Raw genomic sequence first — 18,832 nt, forward strand, 5'->3', positions numbered from 1 at the left:
CGTTCAACCTCTTGCAATGAATGCACTTTTTTTTTCGCTAATCGTAACGAATAATAACGAAGCCCAATACAAAAAAATCACGACTTTTGCTATTTTGCTTCAATAGAACGTGATTTATTTCTATTCTATCGCCATCGTTGTCGTACAAAGGGTATGGCAGGCAACCAAAGACATTACAAACCGATTACATTAGCATGAAAACAAAAAGAAAAGTAAAAGTTTTTAATGCGCCTTCCATTCAACATTCATTCCCATTCATGAATATTTAAGCAAATTACATACTTTTTTGTTGCAAGAATCACTTTTTCAAATAAAAGGTTAAAGACGACTTTAACTAAATTGAAATTCGAGATTGACAAACTTCTACTCCAGTTAATTTGTGTGTCGCCAACGGCTAAAGATGGAAAAATGATATCCGATTTGTGCAAAAAATGTTGCAAATTGATATGAAAAACCACCATTGAGACATGATGCGAAGCCACTCAAAGTTGAATTTTTACTCATAAATCACATGATTTTATGACGATGATTGATTGCTCTTGTTGATGTCTTTTCCATGCAAATGTTGCGTGCGAGCCACAAGTTGGGGCATGTTTAAATTAGCGCATCAAACCGCAAACTGTGATGATGACCAATTGATGGCGACGACACAGACAATTTATGTTTTGATGCATTTTCATAACTTGTTGACGACGGCATCGATGGCACGTAAGAAGAGTCGTTTGAACTGAATTTGTGGCGCAATAAATATTTATGGCAACCAATGCGTCAATGCGATCAATAAGGAAGACGACATGATGTCATAAAATTGGAGGTTTAATGATTTTTTGGATGCTTTTTGACACGTTTGATGGACCAAATTCGTTGGCGGTATTTTCTTTCACTTTTTTACGATGAAAAACTGGAAATTTTTTTTTTCCAATTAATGATTCACAACTTTGTATTTTTATCGATCATTTTACACATCACCTGATTTCATCATTTCATCGAAAAAAATATGGTATAAGATTTTTTTAAAGGTTTCATGTTAGTTAAGCCTAAAGTAATCAAAAAAGCTTAAATTTATAAATTTGAAATGGGCTTTTTAGATTTTTTAACATTTTTAGTGCGTTTGGGTATCTTGAAGTACCTCTTTGGCATACCCAACCTAACTAAAATTGGCTAAAAACACTAAAGCTCATTCCAAAATTTTTAAATTTAGGTTTTTTCGATTACTTTAAGACGAACTAACATGAAATTGATTGATTTTTTTACATAAATAAAAATCTAGTAATTTTATTTAAAGCTTGAATTAACAAAAGCGATTTCCAAATTTTGTACTATAATATGTTTTCTTTTTAAAAAAGCCTTAAGGCTTAAAGTGAGAGAAGGTTCAAAAGCGATTTAAGTTTTGTAGAAAATTTTGCTGAATTTTCGAAAAATTATGAAAACCCATATAATTTTATTTTCTTTTAAAAAAAAGCTTTAAGGCTTAAAGTGAGAAAAGGTTCAATAAAAAAATTAATGTTAGGCAAGATCTGACTGAATTCTCGAAATTGAATAATATGAAAATATTGGAGATTTATTTTTATATTGAATGAGCAAAGAGCGATTTCCAAATTTCTTTCAGTAAATGTTTCCTTTTTTAAAAATATTTAAAAGAAATTTCAATAAAAAAAATTAATTTTTGGTAAGATATGTTAGATTTTTCGAAAAAAAATTGAAATCAAGAATTTTATTTTCAACTTGAATTAGCAAAAAGCGAATTTCAAATTTTTGACTCAAATCTCATGGCATATTTTTTCGATCAAAGTATGAAATCGGCTGATGGGTATAATGATCGATAAAAATACAAAGTTGCTAACAATTACTAATCTATAATTAAAAAGAAATGAAAATTTTAATTCGATACTTTCCAGTTTTTCATCGCAAAAAAAGTGAATGAAAATGATTCGATGAAATCATGAAATCGGAAGAAAAGTTTAGTTTGAGTATTTTAAAAGATTCAGTATCAATATTCTCACAAAAGTTAAAATAGTCTTATCTGTCACAAAATTTCTATGTTTGGAGCTCGAGAAATCTATTCACAATGATTTTATTGGGTACAAAACACCTTGTTGATTCCTTAGGATCCAAATCAGATCTTAATTTTTTTTTCAAAAAAATCAAAGTAGACTAAAACTTACCTAATGAGATTCCACAAATAATTCCTTCTAACCTTTCAACTTCATAAAATTCCATTTCTCAGTAATCCACGTAATTAAAAGTTACAATGTTGCTGGAAAAAAATTTACAAAAAAATGTCATGAATAAAAGTGCATTGAACGATACTTACCTTCGCAAAAATTCCTTCACTTCTGTGCAAAAAAAACAAAAGACTTTCGTTTGCTACCAACCCAACGACAATTAGTGAGCAAACGAAAGTGCAATTTAATTGCTCTCATCATCATCTTACGAGAGACTGATGACTTATGACCTGCAACTGTATCTCATTCGAAGCCACGAAAGTGAATTGAATGCCGCGTGTACGTGCCACAACTACTGACCCATTTCCCATCCACACCGCTAATTAGCGAAGCTTTTGTTTTTTTTTGCTTGCATGTCTGAAATACCTCTCTTTAAATGCCATTTCAAAGTCATTTTCTTTCTTTTTGCTTTTTTTCGTTCGAAAGAACAATGAAATGCGATCCCTTTAATGACATCGACAGACGGCAAATTCCGAGAATGCTTGGAATGGAATCTGAACCTGTGTGAAAGAAAAAAAATAAATAAATAAACAAATAAATTGAAGGTGAGGAAAGTAAATAGCTACCTTTGGTTTTTGATGAGATCGTATGACGACAATTAGCAACAATTAAGGTTGCTCTCGTTTTCACGGTTTCCCTTTCGTGTTTTTTTTTAACGGATTAAAAAACTGCTAAAAATTTTGCCAAGCCATGGAGTAACTCGATAGAAACCTTTCATAACAATAAAATTTGCATTGCAAAGTTTATTTATTCATTTTTATCCGTCACTTGTTAGTTTTTGTGATATGAACGAGGAAGTGTCAACTTCATTTTTTTTTTCACATTTCATTCAAAAAATGCTAATTTTTTTCTTTCTTTTGTTTCAGATAGTGAACCGATAATGAGCATCGTCACGTGCTATCGATTGTCGCCGATCCGCATTCCCTAAAGACAATCCGCAGCCATTCGCAAGTAATCCAACACAAAACTGTCCGTCATTGAAAACCCCGTTGCTCGTGCCATCAAAATTCAGCGAAACTACTCGACGCTCAACAGAAACATGGGTACAAAAAGCCCAGGTCCGCAACGGTGTCAGCTAATTTTACAACAATGTCTCGCCATTCAACTTGGGAAGCCAGGACACACGCCCGAGGATTTCTGGATGTACGATTCGGGCTATATGATTTTTCAGGTGAGTGCAAAAAATAAATGAAGAAATAAAAACAAATCGATTTATAATGAAGGTGAATGGTAATGATAATGAAATTGTTATAATTTTAATGAGAGTGTCTGTTTTGTGTTTGTAGCAGTAGAGGCAGTTTCATTTAATGACGAATATACTGCAGCAGCGTGTATGCAATCAAGGTGGGAAATGATGCGAGTGTTTTGTGTGAATTATCGTTTGATGGCGAAATGTTATGCAAATATACGTGTTTCCTGCAAGGAGTGAATGGGCTTTAAAATAAAATTGTTAAATTTTAAAAAAGTTTGTAACCAAGTTTTGAAAATATTAAAAAAGTTGGAAATTTAAACTTAACCTAAAAAACTTACCTCTAATTTGAGTATAATTAAAGTAAAAAAAAATTAAAATAAAAAAAATTAAAATCAAAAATATTTGACTTATGACTTAAGCTTAAGCTTTCAAAATATTAATGACTTAAACATAATTTGAATAATTTTAAAAAAAATTAGTCTAAATTAATTATTTTTAAAAAAATTAAATAAAGTTAAAAGCAGAATATCTTTGAATTTTAAACCAAATTTCGAAAAAAAAATTTTGTTTTTTAATTTTTAAAGAAATTTGGTAAATGAAGTCGACATATTTGACTTAAGTTAAACTTAAGCGATTTAACTTTTTTAATTTTTTTTTAATCTTTTTAAAATTTATTTTAATTTTTATTTTAATTTTTTTCACAAAAATAATTTTGACTTAATAAAAAATGTTGCATCTCAGGAAAATTCTAAAATTATTTAACCTATTCCATCTTATGTTTAAACTTAAGCTTCAGTTACTTAATTTTTATAAGTTTATGTCTTTAAGTTTTTGTAGCCCTAAAAATGAGTCATAAATTCATTAATTCTTGGCATTCGAACCAAATTTTAGAAACAAAATTATAGTTTTCAACAGATTTTACTAATTTTTTTTCAACCTTTTTCATTTTTAGTTTAAAAATCAGCTTTTCTGATTTTTTTTTTAATTTTTTAAAGATTTATAAGATTTTAAAAAATTTAGGAAAGCTTAATAATTAAAAAAAGGCTGAAAATGAAAAAAAATAGACAAAAATTAATTTAAAAAATTAAAAAAAAAAATTAAAAAAAATTATTAAAAATTTTTTAAAAATATTTTATAAAAAAAATTATAAAAATTTATAATTAAATTAATTAACAAAAAACTTAATTAAATTAAACTTTTAAAATTATTAATTAATTAAAAATCTAAAATTTTCAAAATTTCTTACCGAAAGCTTTTTTCACAAAAAATCCAAACGAACAGTTAACAATCATTTTCCTTCTCCGGCGAAACACAAAACAACATAAAATTATAATAAACTCCATCATAACATAATTTGCATATACTATATACTACATTTTTCGATACATTAGCTTAATGTGAATGCTCTCACTGTTGCAATTTTATTATTATATTATTTTGATTACTATTGATTTTCGAATGCGTAAAGCGCAGCCACATGACAGGCAGTCGGTTACGTATAAATTGCCTACAATTGATAAATTATCATTATTTTGTAATAAAGTGACAGCAGCCTCTTAATTGATATTCCATTTGGTATTGAAAAGTGATTAATACTGAATTTTCATTGATTTTTCTTTTTTAAAAATTTTTATGAACAAAAGTTTTATTAAAGTTGGTTGAGATATATGTCGTCTAGTCAAATAGTCGCCAGCATGAGAAGTTTTTCTTATCATTTATTTTTATTTTATTGTAACTGCAGTTTTTGCAATGATTCATAAGGCAAAAAAAAAACTTTAAATTTAACGATGACAATAAAAGTGCATTATTTTTGAACAACTTTTGAAAAAAAAATTACAACGAAAAAAGAGGAATAAAAGTGCAACAAAAGTAATAAAAATAAAAATTTGTAATAACAATCAATAAATAATATAAATGTAAAAACAACATGGATCGAATTTCATTCTGAAAAAAAAATCCAGGGACTTTGCGAAATTGATGATTATAATAAAAATTAAAGACACTTGTCATTATTTCGCCCTTTTTTCGTTTATATTGTAAATATATGTGCAAAAATTTATTAAAGGGGACTTGAAAAATCGATAAATTAACCCCAAAATCATATATGTCTTCGTAAAATTTTTAAGGTTTCATCTCAATTTGATGAATCAGATGTTTTTCATTTGAGTCAATAGTGGAAAATGTGTTTCAAATGTTTTTATTTGGACTTTAAGAGCTCTTGATGGTCATTTTTTGTAACGTTTTGTAAATGAATTTGTAACCCTTGTTTGTTTTCTGTTAAACTTCAATTCCAACACTTAAACTCGTACTTGCTAAAAGTCTCTTGAGATTGAATTCTCCCTTATTTACTTTTATATACTTTTGTTAAAATCGCACAAAAATGGCAAACATATGAAACGTTTTGTAATTGTTGAAACGATGATGATAATGATGAAAAGGAAAAACAATTTTTTGTCTGATTCACGATGAATCCTAATTTGAAAGGGGATTTTTGTGAGTGACTTTCAATAGAAAATGAGTTACCAAGGGAAGATTTTCTATTCTTAATCTTGCGTGACGAATTCCCTTTAATAAATTGCGGAACGTGCCAAAAATAATGAAAATTGTCTCTCTTTAAAGATTTTTCATTTGAAAAAGTTTCCCACAAAACCAGCCAGAAACAAGACCACCAACAACGTCGCGACATTTCTAATCCAAATCCACTTTCACGACCCTTTGTGCGAAACTAGTAAACAGTCCATTAGCGTATTACTTCAAAGCGCAATCAAACAAGTATTAATTTCATTTAAATCGCATTCCAACCACAATTGTCTCAAATTAATCCCATGTACCAACCGCAACTTAAGCAAATTATTTGCATGTCGAAGAAAAAAAATTGATCGTAACTAACCGCCAATTTTTCGTCGCTCCAGGCGAAAATCAATCGCTACTGTTAGTAGTTACCATCTACTACTATTGAAGAGTAACCACAAAAGCGAAAAAACCCTTAAAGCTCAGCTCTTTTCCTGATCGAAAATTAATCGAAGTTCGTGATCGAATTAAGGAGTCAACCAAAGACGGAAGTTACGCAGTCAAGGAAATAAATCGACAATAAATCGACGTTTAATGAAAAAAAGGTCAAATAGCCAGGAGTCAGCACCCGTTTTGTTTCTTTTTCGTTTAAAAGACAAATTTCTTACAACAACAACCACAAAGACAATGCGCGCCTAACAATTGACAAGGAAAAGCCCACGCAAAAATGAATGACAAGATTAACCAAATGCCTTACAAAAGTGCAACGCTTATGTGAAAAATTAAATTTACAATGTTGCACAATATTTTTTTTTTTCAACAACAATACCTCGATGCAATCCAATTCACAATTCGAGCTTGTAGGTGCATTTGTTCACAAAAACGAGATTACGACGTTATTTGTTCAGCAAGCCACGTAAATAAATCAAAGACACGACAATTCAAATGAAATCATGTTCCCGTCTTCATCGTATTTACATCGTCGTTGCAAGCAACATCCGATATGTCTTAACATTTCTTTCTTTGCTATCCATAAGCAATGTGCGCACCTGTCTTTCTTTGCTGCCAACATTGCACGAAGAAGAAGACGACGACGATGATAAATACCTCGATTAACATTTTTCTTCACTTTCGATTTCAATTGATTCGAAGTTGAATTGAATGTACAAATTTTTTTCGACGCACGCGGTAGAAGTCACAAAAAAAGTAAACAAAGTTGTACTTTTTCCCGAATGATGGCAAAAATGCTGTTGCTGGTTGAATTCGTGAAATTTTTCGTGAAACTATCAGCCAGAAGAGAAGGAGATAATTTATTTTGTCGAAGGTGGTCAGAGATAATGTAATTAAAGTAAATGATGATGATAATTGAGGGGGAGTGGAGCGAGAGATTTTTCAGTTAGATTGTAGTCGTGAGCGAAACGTTACTTTTCAATTTGTTAATATGATTTTAGATGGGAGTTGGGACTATCCTTTTATGCACTTTACTTTTGCTTCCTCGAAATTTGAGTTATTATGCGATTTCAGGTGAAGTATTCATTCCTTAACTTTTCATAATATGTCTTTATCGGACTCATGCTACTAAAGATTTATTGGAAAACGTTTATCTTCTGAGATTCTCTACTTTTCTCTTACACATGTCAAATTTCATAACCATATGCAAAATGTAACCCCAATGACTATGAAAACTCAATCAATTAATTAAACAATCGCTTTATTTTTCCAAAATTATCCAGAATATCGCCAGCACGTCTATCTCCTTTTTTCTCTGAAAAAAAAATCAAATTAAATTATGTTAATGGATACCATAAAAATATAAGTAGTCGGAATGATGATCCTTAACTTGTTATTTCAGATGCATAAATTTTGTTTGTGCATCCCGGGACCTTGCTCAATATCAGAATCTATAGTTTTCCTGAAAAGAGAAAAAAAGTATATTAAAAATATTAAAATAAAATTTAAATAAACAAAAAGAAATAGACTTAAAATAGAAAGATATCTAAATTTTTATAAAAATCTTACCTCTAACTCTTCATTAATTCGCCTTCGTTATGCAATGAACATTAACTCCAAAATCCATCATTCTACTAGCCCTTCTTATTCGTGTCGTATATGAATATGTAAACAATCGATCAATGTGCGTTGCGTGGTAGACGATTGTCTCTCTGTTCATTTTTGCCAATTCCATGCCTTTGCTGTTTCAAAGACAAAACACGCCGCTCTTGACAATACAAATATTTGAAAAATTATTGTCATTTTATATAAAAAGCCTGACCGCACGATTGTCCATATAACATATTTACCGAGTAATTATTCACGAGAGCAAAGCAAATGAAAATAAGAGTTTTAAATGCTTTGAAGTTAATTCGTCTGTCTTCAAGCAGTCAAGTTACCATTCAAATGCCTCGTCTCTCTTGATAGATGATTTTCGCCAAGCTCTACCTTTCTTGCACGACTTTACTCGTGGCACCTGTTTAATGTCTTTCACGTAAGAAGAAGAAAAAAGTCTTTTCTCTGCAACTAACAAGTTGCAAATTAAATTAAATTTTCATGTTTTGTGTTAAAAATCGTTTTTGGAGTAAATTAACGTCGTCGTGTGTGTGTGTCTCCGCGTGGAGTGAGAGGTGCTTTTCAAATACGTGTCGTGCCTTGCTTTTGTAATTGATGTGAGTAATTATATTGTTTAGTTGGAATTGTCTGGACACAACGAGAGCACACACTTGCGGTGAAAAATTGAGCAGGAAATCATGAAATTTTTGAAGTAAATTTCAAACAAGTTATGGCAAAAAACGTGATGAAATTAGTTAAAAGGTCTGAAAACTGAGCAACGATTGTTTTTTTTTTTCAACTAAATGCAAAATGACAACGTTTCTTTGTTCTTAATGTTGCATGTGAGAGTGAATATTGTTGTTAATGAAAAGAAACATCAGCACATCATACAGGAAATTAAATCCTGTCTCCTCTACTTTTGCATTGTTTCTGTTTCATTTCATGTCAAAGTCACAATGTTTTTGAATTTTCAGACGTTCATTGAACCCTTTTTGTCTCTTTTTTAGAATTTCCTGGCTGCCAATTCCAAATGTTGGTGGAATCCTCCGTTGACGGCGGCGACACGTGCTTTAAAATACGCAGGGCATGTCGCGCCTGGAATGTTACTCGTTACCGCAGAACCATGTGCCTTAGAGATCTTGCGTGGAGCGTACGCGCGAAGTGTCTTGAAGCCGCCCGCGACGTACATTATTAGATCAGTTGGTAAGTACCTTGATGATTTTTTTGAATTTTCGTAACTTTGACTATTGACTTTGTTGATAAAACTCCTTTAGTTTGTTTTGTAAAAATTAAAGCATGAACAAACGTTAAATTATTTTATCCTTGTAAATTCGTCTTTCCTGAAAAGAAAAAAAATTAAAGAAAAATTTTAGAGGACAAAACCTTACCTGAAGCGGATTAATGTCACTTTAACGGCTCATCCACGTTTCGTAATTACCACAAAGTTGCAAGAAATGCACGACTTTGATAGCCTATGAAGCCCTTTTAATTACTTAATCCGTGTGTCGTCATCAAAGTTGCACCTAGTTTTGTCTTCTCTCTCTCTTTTGTCTCTGCAATAATAATTAATTAGGCTTGTTTTGCAAAAAAAAAAACAAAGTAGGTACTTAAAAAAATTACAAAACAATTAACGAGATTAAGATCATGGCGAATTAGCAAAAGAAAAGGAATTATGTGAAAAAAGAGCTAATACCATGACAAAGCCCAAATAACTCGAGAGCATTCGTAAGCGCGACTCTCACGCCATTTTAGGACTACATCCGTCGCCAATTGTTCAAAAAACTTTCATAGACAGGCAAACAAAAAAATTGTCCAATTCTCAGGAGAGTCGCAATCACGCAAGAATTTAAATAGCTTTAAGGTGAAAAAACAAATCGACACATTAATCGTCGTCATCGTCAATTTTCCAACTGCAACTCTCTGCAAACTCTCTCACTTTGAATGTTTAATTAATTATCGTTAATTCAACATCTCTATCTGCACGAGAGTGTTTTTTGTGCGCGCATCCATAAGTTCATAAATATCGAAAGCAAAAGAGATTCGAGTAGCAAAGCAAAAGTTTTACCAGAAATGGCAAAAAGATTGCAAAAAAGAAATTACTTTTATATTTATCAGTATCGACATCAATATGCGCGATTTTTCCCACGATAATAAAAATTGTAATCGATTTCGTTTCGCGTTTTTATCGCGCCTCGTCTTCTTTACTTTAAAAAAATGGAAAATCGAAAACCTTCGAAAAGTTCGTGTCACTTCACGACTTGTAATTGTCGACTTTTTGCTAGTTTACAATTTAATTACTCGACGCGATCTGTTGGAAATGATAAAGAGGAGTGTTTGTTGTTTTTACTTTTCTTGCAGTATTTTTCCCTCCGAACAAGTCATAAATAAAACGAGTTATTGAAAAAATATAAAGCGATGAAATAAAGAGAATGGGAAAAGAAGACGATCATCAGCTAAGAAAAAAAATTATAAATCACGAATTATTATTGTTCGAATTGAATAAACGGGGTGTGATAATTTCCATGGTTTGTTAAGTTGTCGGAAGAGAGTTGCTTGGTCTCTTAACCTTCGGGTCTTTGTTTAAAGTTAATTTTGTTAAAATGTATCAAATTTGATTTTACTTCTAATTTTTCAATAAAATCATCTTAAAGATTTTTTTTAAATATTTAAACCATTTTTGGTTTAAAAAAATAATCTTAAGATTTCAATGAAAACTCAGGATTATGAATTTCTTCAATGCTAAAACCGATGATCCAAAAGATCAAAAATGACCTTTAACCGCGATTTTCGTTCCAAATTCGCATAAAAGTCAATCATTGACCCAAATTTCTTTCATCTTTCAATCTATTTATTGAGTATTATGCAATAAATCTTTCATTATTTAATTCGAGCCATGCGCTTGACCTGTAGAGCAGACATTCCGTCGCTTTAAACACACTTAAAAAAAGCAAATAAAATAATCCGACGATCACTCAATTTAAATTGAAGATAATTGAGCTTGTTATCTGTTTATCGTTGTAGCTTGAAGTTGTTCTTGAACGACCTTGACATGGATCACCACGTGCTCTTTTGCTTCTTGAGGATCTTCAGACCTTTTTCACGAACTTAATGATGCTCATCGCAGCTTGAAAAAAAAATTAAATAAAAAAAATCCTCTCGCTAAAACAATCTCACGAATTCATTAGTCGGAAGCATGAATCCAATTAGTGCTGTTTAAGTTTCTGCAAAATATATGGTTAACAACAACAACGAACATTTTACATAAGTTTAGCAAAATATGATGACTTGCGAGTACTAAACACTGTAATTGTCACTTCGCCTAATGAGTATTGCATGATTTCAATATTTACTTTTTTTTCTGCAGAAAAGCCAGCTGAAAATTTCGCATTTACTATTCGTTTCGAATAGCAAAAGACCATTTAAGGAGATGCAGCGAGAAATATTAAAACATAAAATAAATACAGAAGTAATTTTTACATCATCAAATCAGCAAAACCATCATTGTTGCATTAATTTATTAGCTAAGCGAACAATTTATGAGCGCACGAAATTTGTCCCTTTCGCTTTTTTCAGTATTTGTTGCGGTAACTGATGTTCAAGTTTTAGCTTAGCCCTTTTCTGATCACGCAGAGAAAGCCCTCAGAAGACTTTGAGATCCATGTACGGGAGGAAAGATCAAACGGAGATAAAAGTGAATCATCATAACAACAAGCAATTTATCAAATATCAATAGAGATCACACATGTCTGTGCAAGTCATTATTCCATAAATCGCTTGTTGTTGCTGAATGAAGAAAAAAAAACACATTTTTAGACAAAACCACTTTTAATACTTTTCTATGGTCTAGTGAATTAGAAGAAGAAAGTTAAATTGTAGTATTATGTTGTGCTAATGTACAGACACACACATGCACGCGCTCAAAGTACCTACAAGAAATTACGACAAGCGACGCTTATGATGATGATGTTGCATTTGGCTAACAAAGTATCGTAAACATGCAATAGGATCGCGTAAAAGTTTTTCTTGTTTTGTTACGGCCTTGCATTTACTTTCATCATATCATCCGGTTTAGAGACGTTCAATTCATAAATTGTACAAATGAAATGCAACACAAGGGGAGTTCAATTACACGGGAAGTTTTTAAAGATCGGGTTTCGGGAATTATAAAAGGTTGAAATTTCATAGTTTTGTATTGAAAAAACGCCATTGAATAATGAATATCGAAAAACTGAGGTTTTAAGGAGGAAAAACACAATTAATGCAAAAGGCTGGCGAATTTTAAAAACCTTTGAACAAATGATAGAATGGAAGGCGGAAATAAGGTTTTGGTGATCGACGAGGATTAAGAGTCGACCCAAGTCTTTACTATCTTAATTGACAACAGCTCCTGTATAACAAACTGAGGAAGCAAAGGTTCAGATAATTTTATGAAAACGTTCTCATATAAGACTTAATTTTAAATTCTTGTTAAACAAACATCATTGACTGTCCAAAGAAGAACATCTGTTTGGTAGGTCAAGAAGATACGAGCTACCTTTACAGAGAAATGATATAAGAAGATTGCAAGATTTATGAAGGACAAGCAGCTTCCGAAACCAGTTAAAAAGAAACCATTTAGTAAAAGTGAAACAGAATTTTATTAAGTCTAATTAAGAAAGAGCGAAAGTAATTGTGATGTTCTTAAGTTTTATTTGATTGTATGTTACTTCATATCATGATCCTTCAATTTTTCATTACATTTTATTCTAAAATGTACTTTATCTAAAAAATACCAAAAATATGCTTTCAAAATTTTCGAAAGTAGAAACTTTCTCATGTTCAAAAATATTCCATTTGAAATAATGTACTTTTCACTCGGAAACCCGAGATTCGAGCATCCGAAATTTTTAGAATCCCCAAATGCAACAGCGAGAGTTAAAAAGAGAGAGAAAAGTGCCAAAAATGGTCAATATTTAGACACACACAAAAGAGCTTAGAGTTCATTAGACATGCAATTAATAAAATTGAATAAGGTAAATAATGGTCGTGAATATTTTATGCTTGTCGTGTCGTCGTCGTTGCTCGCTCGCTGCTGCAAACCTTCTTTGCATGCTTTTTTGGGATTAAACTGAATTCAATTAGAGGAAATCAAGAAACAAACATAAACACAAATTATAACGAAGGGCAATGACTCGCTTTCGCAAAACAAAGAAGGTTCGACGAAGAAAATTTCTGTGTACTTACATGTGTGAAACCAGATGTGATTGATTTACTTTTGCGTTGATGTCATGTTGTTTCCTGCTGACAAACACCCGATCGTCATCTCTTCGTCAAAAAAAAAAAACCGCGACTGGTTTATCTCTTTCTTTTGTTTGAGATTTTATGATTTATGAAAAGACCTTTTGTTCCAAAATCGCCTCGACGCGATGAAGGAATTGATTGTTCGTCGCGTGTTTTATTGACGATTTTATTTTTTATTTTTATGAATGATGATCGTGATTGAGACGAGATGAGTAACATGTGACCTTAACTTTGAAAGATGAGAAAAAATATGATGAGGAACAACGCCCATAGTTGATTTGATAAACAAGAAGAAAGAAATGACGCGCAGTTTTGGCGATAAGAAAGTGACAAAAACCAGATAAAAATGCAAATTTTATGACTTCTGAAGTTTTTTCTGGAAAGAAATTGAGAATCGTGATGATCCAGATGCCCATTTTGATAATTTTTTGTCATTTTAAATTTATCAAAATTTTGATTTTATTACTTTTTGGAAACTTTCTTAACTTTTTTTTAAGAAAAAAACCATCTAAGAAAAAAAAAGTGAATTTTTTACTGAAATCATGTTAATTTCACAGTAAAACGTGAAGATTTTTTAAAAAATTCTGTGAATCAGTAATGTAAGATCGTGATTCTGATGCAAAAACCATCAAAAAGATAATTTTGGTGACTCAACAAAACGTTTTACGATTTTAATATAATTTTCAAATGTTTTTATAGAGCAAAAACATTAGCTAAGAGGCTTTATACTGAAAGTCATAGTTGGATTTTAAGCTTAAATTTTTTTAATTAAATTTAATACAAAGGAAAATACAATGTCGTGGAAAAATTCCAATTTTAAGTAATTCTTACTTTCAAAAATTTTTTTTTGTGGTCTTAAATATTTTTAATTAAAAAAATCTCCATCACAGACCAATTAACTTTTTATAAAATCACATAAATCACTCATAATTTCTTACATGCACAACAATTCTTGACCATATGTATCACATTTGGCTCATTAATTTCATCGCAAAACTCTATGCAGTACTCATCTGTGACTCATACTCGTTCGCGAAATGCCGAAACTTCCTCAAACACGATCTTTGTCTTTCACATTATTTCGCAAATTGCGGCAAAAATTCATCTGTGTTTGGATAAACTCGCCTCATAAACACATTAAATAATTTTATTTTGCTTTATAAATAACTCTCTTCTTCCTATTCTGTATACGGCACAGTCGATCATCATGAGCAGTTATGCATTCTCAGACCCAAATGTAGACGCGTTTATTGCATTGTCAGCTCATAAACAAAGCACCGACATGTAATTCGTCATCGCATATGGTACAACGATCGAGTGTGTTTATGGGCGCAGAGCACTTGCACAAAATTTTAATTCTGCCCTATATAGCATAAATTACTTATTTTTGTTTAAAGAATGAATTTTTTACATTTATAATTCAAAAATTTTATTTTTTTTAACAATTTTTTGACTTTCAATGCATTTTTAGGTCTTAAAATTACAAAAAATACCTTTATATGCCAAAAAACCCAACATTTTAACAGTTTAAAATTTAACCACGTGACCCTATTGACCACATGACCCTATTGACCACGTGACCTAATTTATTTAATTCTTTAATTCTTTAATTCTTTATTTAATTTAATTCTTGTAAAAATTTTAAGTTTTCAATTTTAATCAGCTTTTAAAATCATTTTTGTTGTCTTCTAATGAACAATTTTTATTTTCAATACAAATTTTTGACTTATTACAATTTTTAAAAATTTTAAACCACGTGACCAAATTGTATTTTTTCAACTTATGTTTAAAAATTTCTCAAAATTTGAGGTTTTTGGAAATTTTTTGCTTAACGAAATTTGTTAAATTCAATTTTTAAGCAATTCAATATGAAATTTTATTCAAAAAATTATAAAATTGAAGATTTTTTGTTAAATTTTGAAAAAAATAGAAATTTTTACAAAAAAGATCAAATTCTCATAGTCTTTTCTGTCAAAATATATTTTGTAAACTTACCTTAATTTGAATTTTAATCCAATATTAAAATATTTACAAAAACTTGTCAATTTTTGTACAAAACTAGAGCAAGAACCACGACAAATGCTCCAAAATAAAAGTCGTTTATGCATTTATGGGCAGCAGAATATAATTAATTTAAATTAAGAAGACCAATAAAGAGTTCCGTTTTTCGTTCGTCGTGTTGTGTTCATCGCGTCGCGTATGTTTGAATCGCACAATAAACGACGACGACACGTACACAGAATGATGTAATTTTTCTATGCTTCTTAATTTAGTTCTTGCTGAAACGCGTTCCAGTAAAGACGTCGTTTCGCTTTTCGTCGAGTTTTTCGGGCGTGTATGATCGATCGTGCTCGTACACACAAAAATTCAGCATAAAGAAAATTTTATGAAAAAAATTCTCTCACAACAAAAATGGATATTTTACTGTGGAATTATGGCGTGAAGACGTTCTTGAATCATGTCTTGGATATGGAATTCACACTCAAAAAGGCAGATTTGGATCCGATCAAGGATTTAATCGAACTCAAATCCACTGAATTATTGAACGCAATTAACGACATTTCGGGTCAACTGCGAGAAACGCAACGCGCCATCGATGAACTTGGGCGAGAAATTCACTGGGAATTTATCTCGGCGCCAATTAACGAGATCCGAGACACAATTGACGCCAAATTTGCGCGTTACATCAAATACGCAGCTTCGGACCATTGGGAACGTGAGACAAAGGAAAAGTTTGCAGATGAACTTGTTTCGGGCCATGATTCGGTGGAAAATTTTCTCGCAATTTTCAATACGAAAGTTTATCAAAACGACAATCAGTATTTCGATGCGAATACTCAGCGAATTCATGACATGAGCGAAAAATTGTCAACGAAGAGTGGGGAACCAGCTCAAGTAGCGCTCTATCGTTTTTACTCAATGTTGCTGATTGTCGAGCTAAAAGTTTTTATAATGCAAGCAGCTGCTTACACGATGAAGACGGAATTGGGTCACGGGAAGTTTGTGAAGGAAAAGAGGGAATTGGTGCTGGAATTTGGCGATAAGTTTAGGAAGATGAAGAATCAGGTGATGGAAGGAGATCGCACGCTGTGGAAATTGGATCCGGATAAGCATGTCGAAGCAGATCCCTTGGATTTGTTTAATCGAGGGAATTATGTGCATGGTTACACTTAGTGAGTCATCTTTTTTTTTTTGGCAGAGAATGAAGTCATCAGTTGATGCAATTAAGACAAATTATTCACTTTTTAAGAGTTTTTTTTAAGTAAAAATTTTAATTTTTTGAAAAATTAGTGAAAGAAAATTTAATTTTTAATTTTTTAACGAATTTTAAACAAACTGTCAATTTGAAATTTTTTAAAAATCAATTTTTATAATTTAAAAAAATTTTAAAAAATTAAATTAAAATTCAAAAGACTAAAGATCTAATACTAAAATATCAAAAATTTAGTAAAAATAATTGAATAGACTCAAAAATTTTAAAATTTTGTTCCAAAAACTGTTCAAAAAGTCAATTTTTGATAAAAATTTTTAAATGTCAATTCAAAAAGTGACCGTTAAAAATTTGAAATACAAATTTTTGAAAATTTTTTTGGTAAAAGCTTAAATTTATTGAAAAATACTCGATTTTATACTAAAAAATTTAAATTTCAATTAAAATTTTAGAAAAAAATGAATAATTGTAAAATTTGTAAATGTCAATTTAAAAAAAATTACCGTTAAATTTTTAAAATATTAATTTCAAATAATATTTTTAAAGAAAACTGAAAATTAATTAAAAAATATTAATTTTTAATTGAGAAAATTAAGTTTTCAATTCAAATTTTACAATTTTAGAAAAAAAAAATTGAAATTCGTAAATGTCAATTCAAAAAAATTACCGTTAAAATTCGTTTCTTTGCTAATTCAACTAAATTTTTTAAAAATTAGCTCAGAAATGCCTTAAAAAGTGAATCATTGTTGTTAATTGCTTCAACCTCAGCTCAAAAAAACCTCAATTTGTAACCAAAATTCTCCTTCCAGCAAACGTGTTACCCTTTGGCGTTGGATGCACTTCTTCGTCTACAATCGTCACGCAGCTCGTCATTACTTCAATTCCAACAAAATGAGTCTCTCTTTCTCGAATCACTACACAAAAGCCTCTTCCTATGGCAACTACGTCATCACCGGGATGCGTTTTGTTCGTCCCGAAAAGGCATCTGGCGACATGTACCTCGAACTTTTCGAAAGCCAACTTCTTCCTCATGGCAAAATCGATCCGAAAACCACGAGAACTGTTCAACGCAACACCGACGAGGAAAGCAACACTCTTCACATTGGCACCGATTTCACGACAATTAACGTGAATCACGACCTTTTATTGGAGGAACAGGAAAATCAGGGACAGAATTTCGTCATTACTGGCGTGAAAATTGTCGCGAGTGACGCCCAACTGAAACTTGAATTAACTTACACTGAATTCGATTTTGAGAGCGGAAAATTGAAACCTCACATAAAAATTCTAACTGGACCGAATTCAACGCATCGCTTGGAGATCAAGGACAAATCTTATCCAACGGACTTTTATGATCATCGTCCGAGCGAAGAAAAACGGGCCCATGTCAAATTCGATTCGTGCAAAGGAAAGAAAAAGTCCGAATGGAATGACCTTCGAATCGCTCCCTTTTTGGACACGCAGAAAGTTTGTTCGACCTATATGGCGTTGGCAGGTGTTTCGTTCATCTTGAGGGACAACGATATGAGCGCTGGATTCATTTCTCCGAAATTAACGACGTTCCCAATTCAGTTCGCGAAGAAACAAGGCATTTGAAGTGTTGACAAGGTTTTCGTTCTCTCAGGAAATTTTTTGCATTTTTTTTTAAGAATAACTTTTGAATTTTATCTAGTAATAAATAATAAAGCAAACAAGTCTTCCGTCAAACAAACAAAAGTAGCACAAAAGAATCAAAAATCATGTGAAACAGCTGCCAAACAATAGAAAATTGATTACCATTTTTTTTTCTTCTATTCGAATCCATTCAAGGCAGGCGTCGATCACGAGAAATTTTTTATAAAGTAAAAAATTTAAGTTTCGCGCCTTTTTTCTAAACGAAACGTAAAAATTAAGATTTTTTTACAAAATCATTAATTTTTTTATTTTTTAAATTTTAATTATTTTTTCATTATTAAAAATCGAAAAAATTTAATCTTTAAAAATAATTTTTAATAAAAAATATTTAAAAAAATATTTGAAAAAATATCTTCTTATTCTCAAAAATTTTTCGAATATTTTTTTTTTTTTTTTTATTTTATTTTTTTTTTTTTTATTTTTTTTTATTTTTTTTAAATATTTTTTTTTATTATTATTTTTATTTTTTTCTTATTTTTTAAATTTAAAAAAAATACAAAATTTGTATAAAATTCCTACGAAAAATCGAAAAAGTTAACCAATTATTTAAAAAATTTTTTTTACAAAATTTAAAAAAAAAAATTTTAAATGTTTAATAAAATACGTTAAAATAAATTTTAAAAAAATTAAAAATATAAAAAAATTAAAAAAAAATTAAATTTTAAATTTTTGGTAAGAACTTAACCATTTTTG

The 18,832-nt window shown here is 30.6% G+C and overlaps 2 protein-coding genes across 5 annotated transcripts in view; both read left to right on the forward strand.

The window, feature by feature from the left end:
* The window catches only part of LOC134832005 (rho GTPase-activating protein gacZ), a 121,979-nt gene that overhangs the window by 59,588 nt on the left and 43,559 nt on the right, over positions 1 to 18,832 (forward strand). For all 4 annotated transcript variants that reach the window (XM_063845883.1, XM_063845881.1, XM_063845884.1 and 1 more), the window contains 2 exons: positions 3,092 to 3,396; positions 8,982 to 9,177. In XM_063845883.1, coding sequence (XP_063701953.1) covers positions 3,265 to 3,396; positions 8,982 to 9,177 — 328 coding nt within the window. In that variant the 5' untranslated portion in view covers positions 3,092 to 3,264. The remainder of the gene's footprint in view (positions 1 to 3,091; positions 3,397 to 8,981; positions 9,178 to 18,832) is intronic.
* On the forward strand, positions 15,561 to 18,309 carry LOC134832007 (uncharacterized). The gene is made up of 2 exons (XM_063845888.1): positions 15,561 to 16,427; positions 17,275 to 18,309. The coding sequence occupies exons 1-2, from the start codon at positions 15,667 to 15,669 to the stop codon at positions 18,059 to 18,061; spliced, it is 1,548 nt and encodes a 515-aa protein (XP_063701958.1). The 5' UTR covers positions 15,561 to 15,666; the 3' UTR covers positions 18,062 to 18,309.

The sequence above is a fragment of the Culicoides brevitarsis genome, chromosome 2 (assembly GCF_036172545.1).
Source record: "Culicoides brevitarsis isolate CSIRO-B50_1 chromosome 2, AGI_CSIRO_Cbre_v1, whole genome shotgun sequence".
NCBI classification, from domain to species: Eukaryota; Metazoa; Arthropoda; class Insecta; order Diptera; family Ceratopogonidae; genus Culicoides; species Culicoides brevitarsis.

Coding starts and splice junctions, on each gene's coding strand:
- LOC134832007 (XM_063845888.1), top strand. CDS start 15,667: ATGGATATTTTACTGTGGAATTATGGCGTGAAGACGTTCTTGAATCAT. Junction 16,428..17,274: donor TATGTGCATGGTTACACTTA/GTGAGTCATCTT, acceptor TTCTCCTTCCAG/CAAACGTGTTACCCTTTGGC.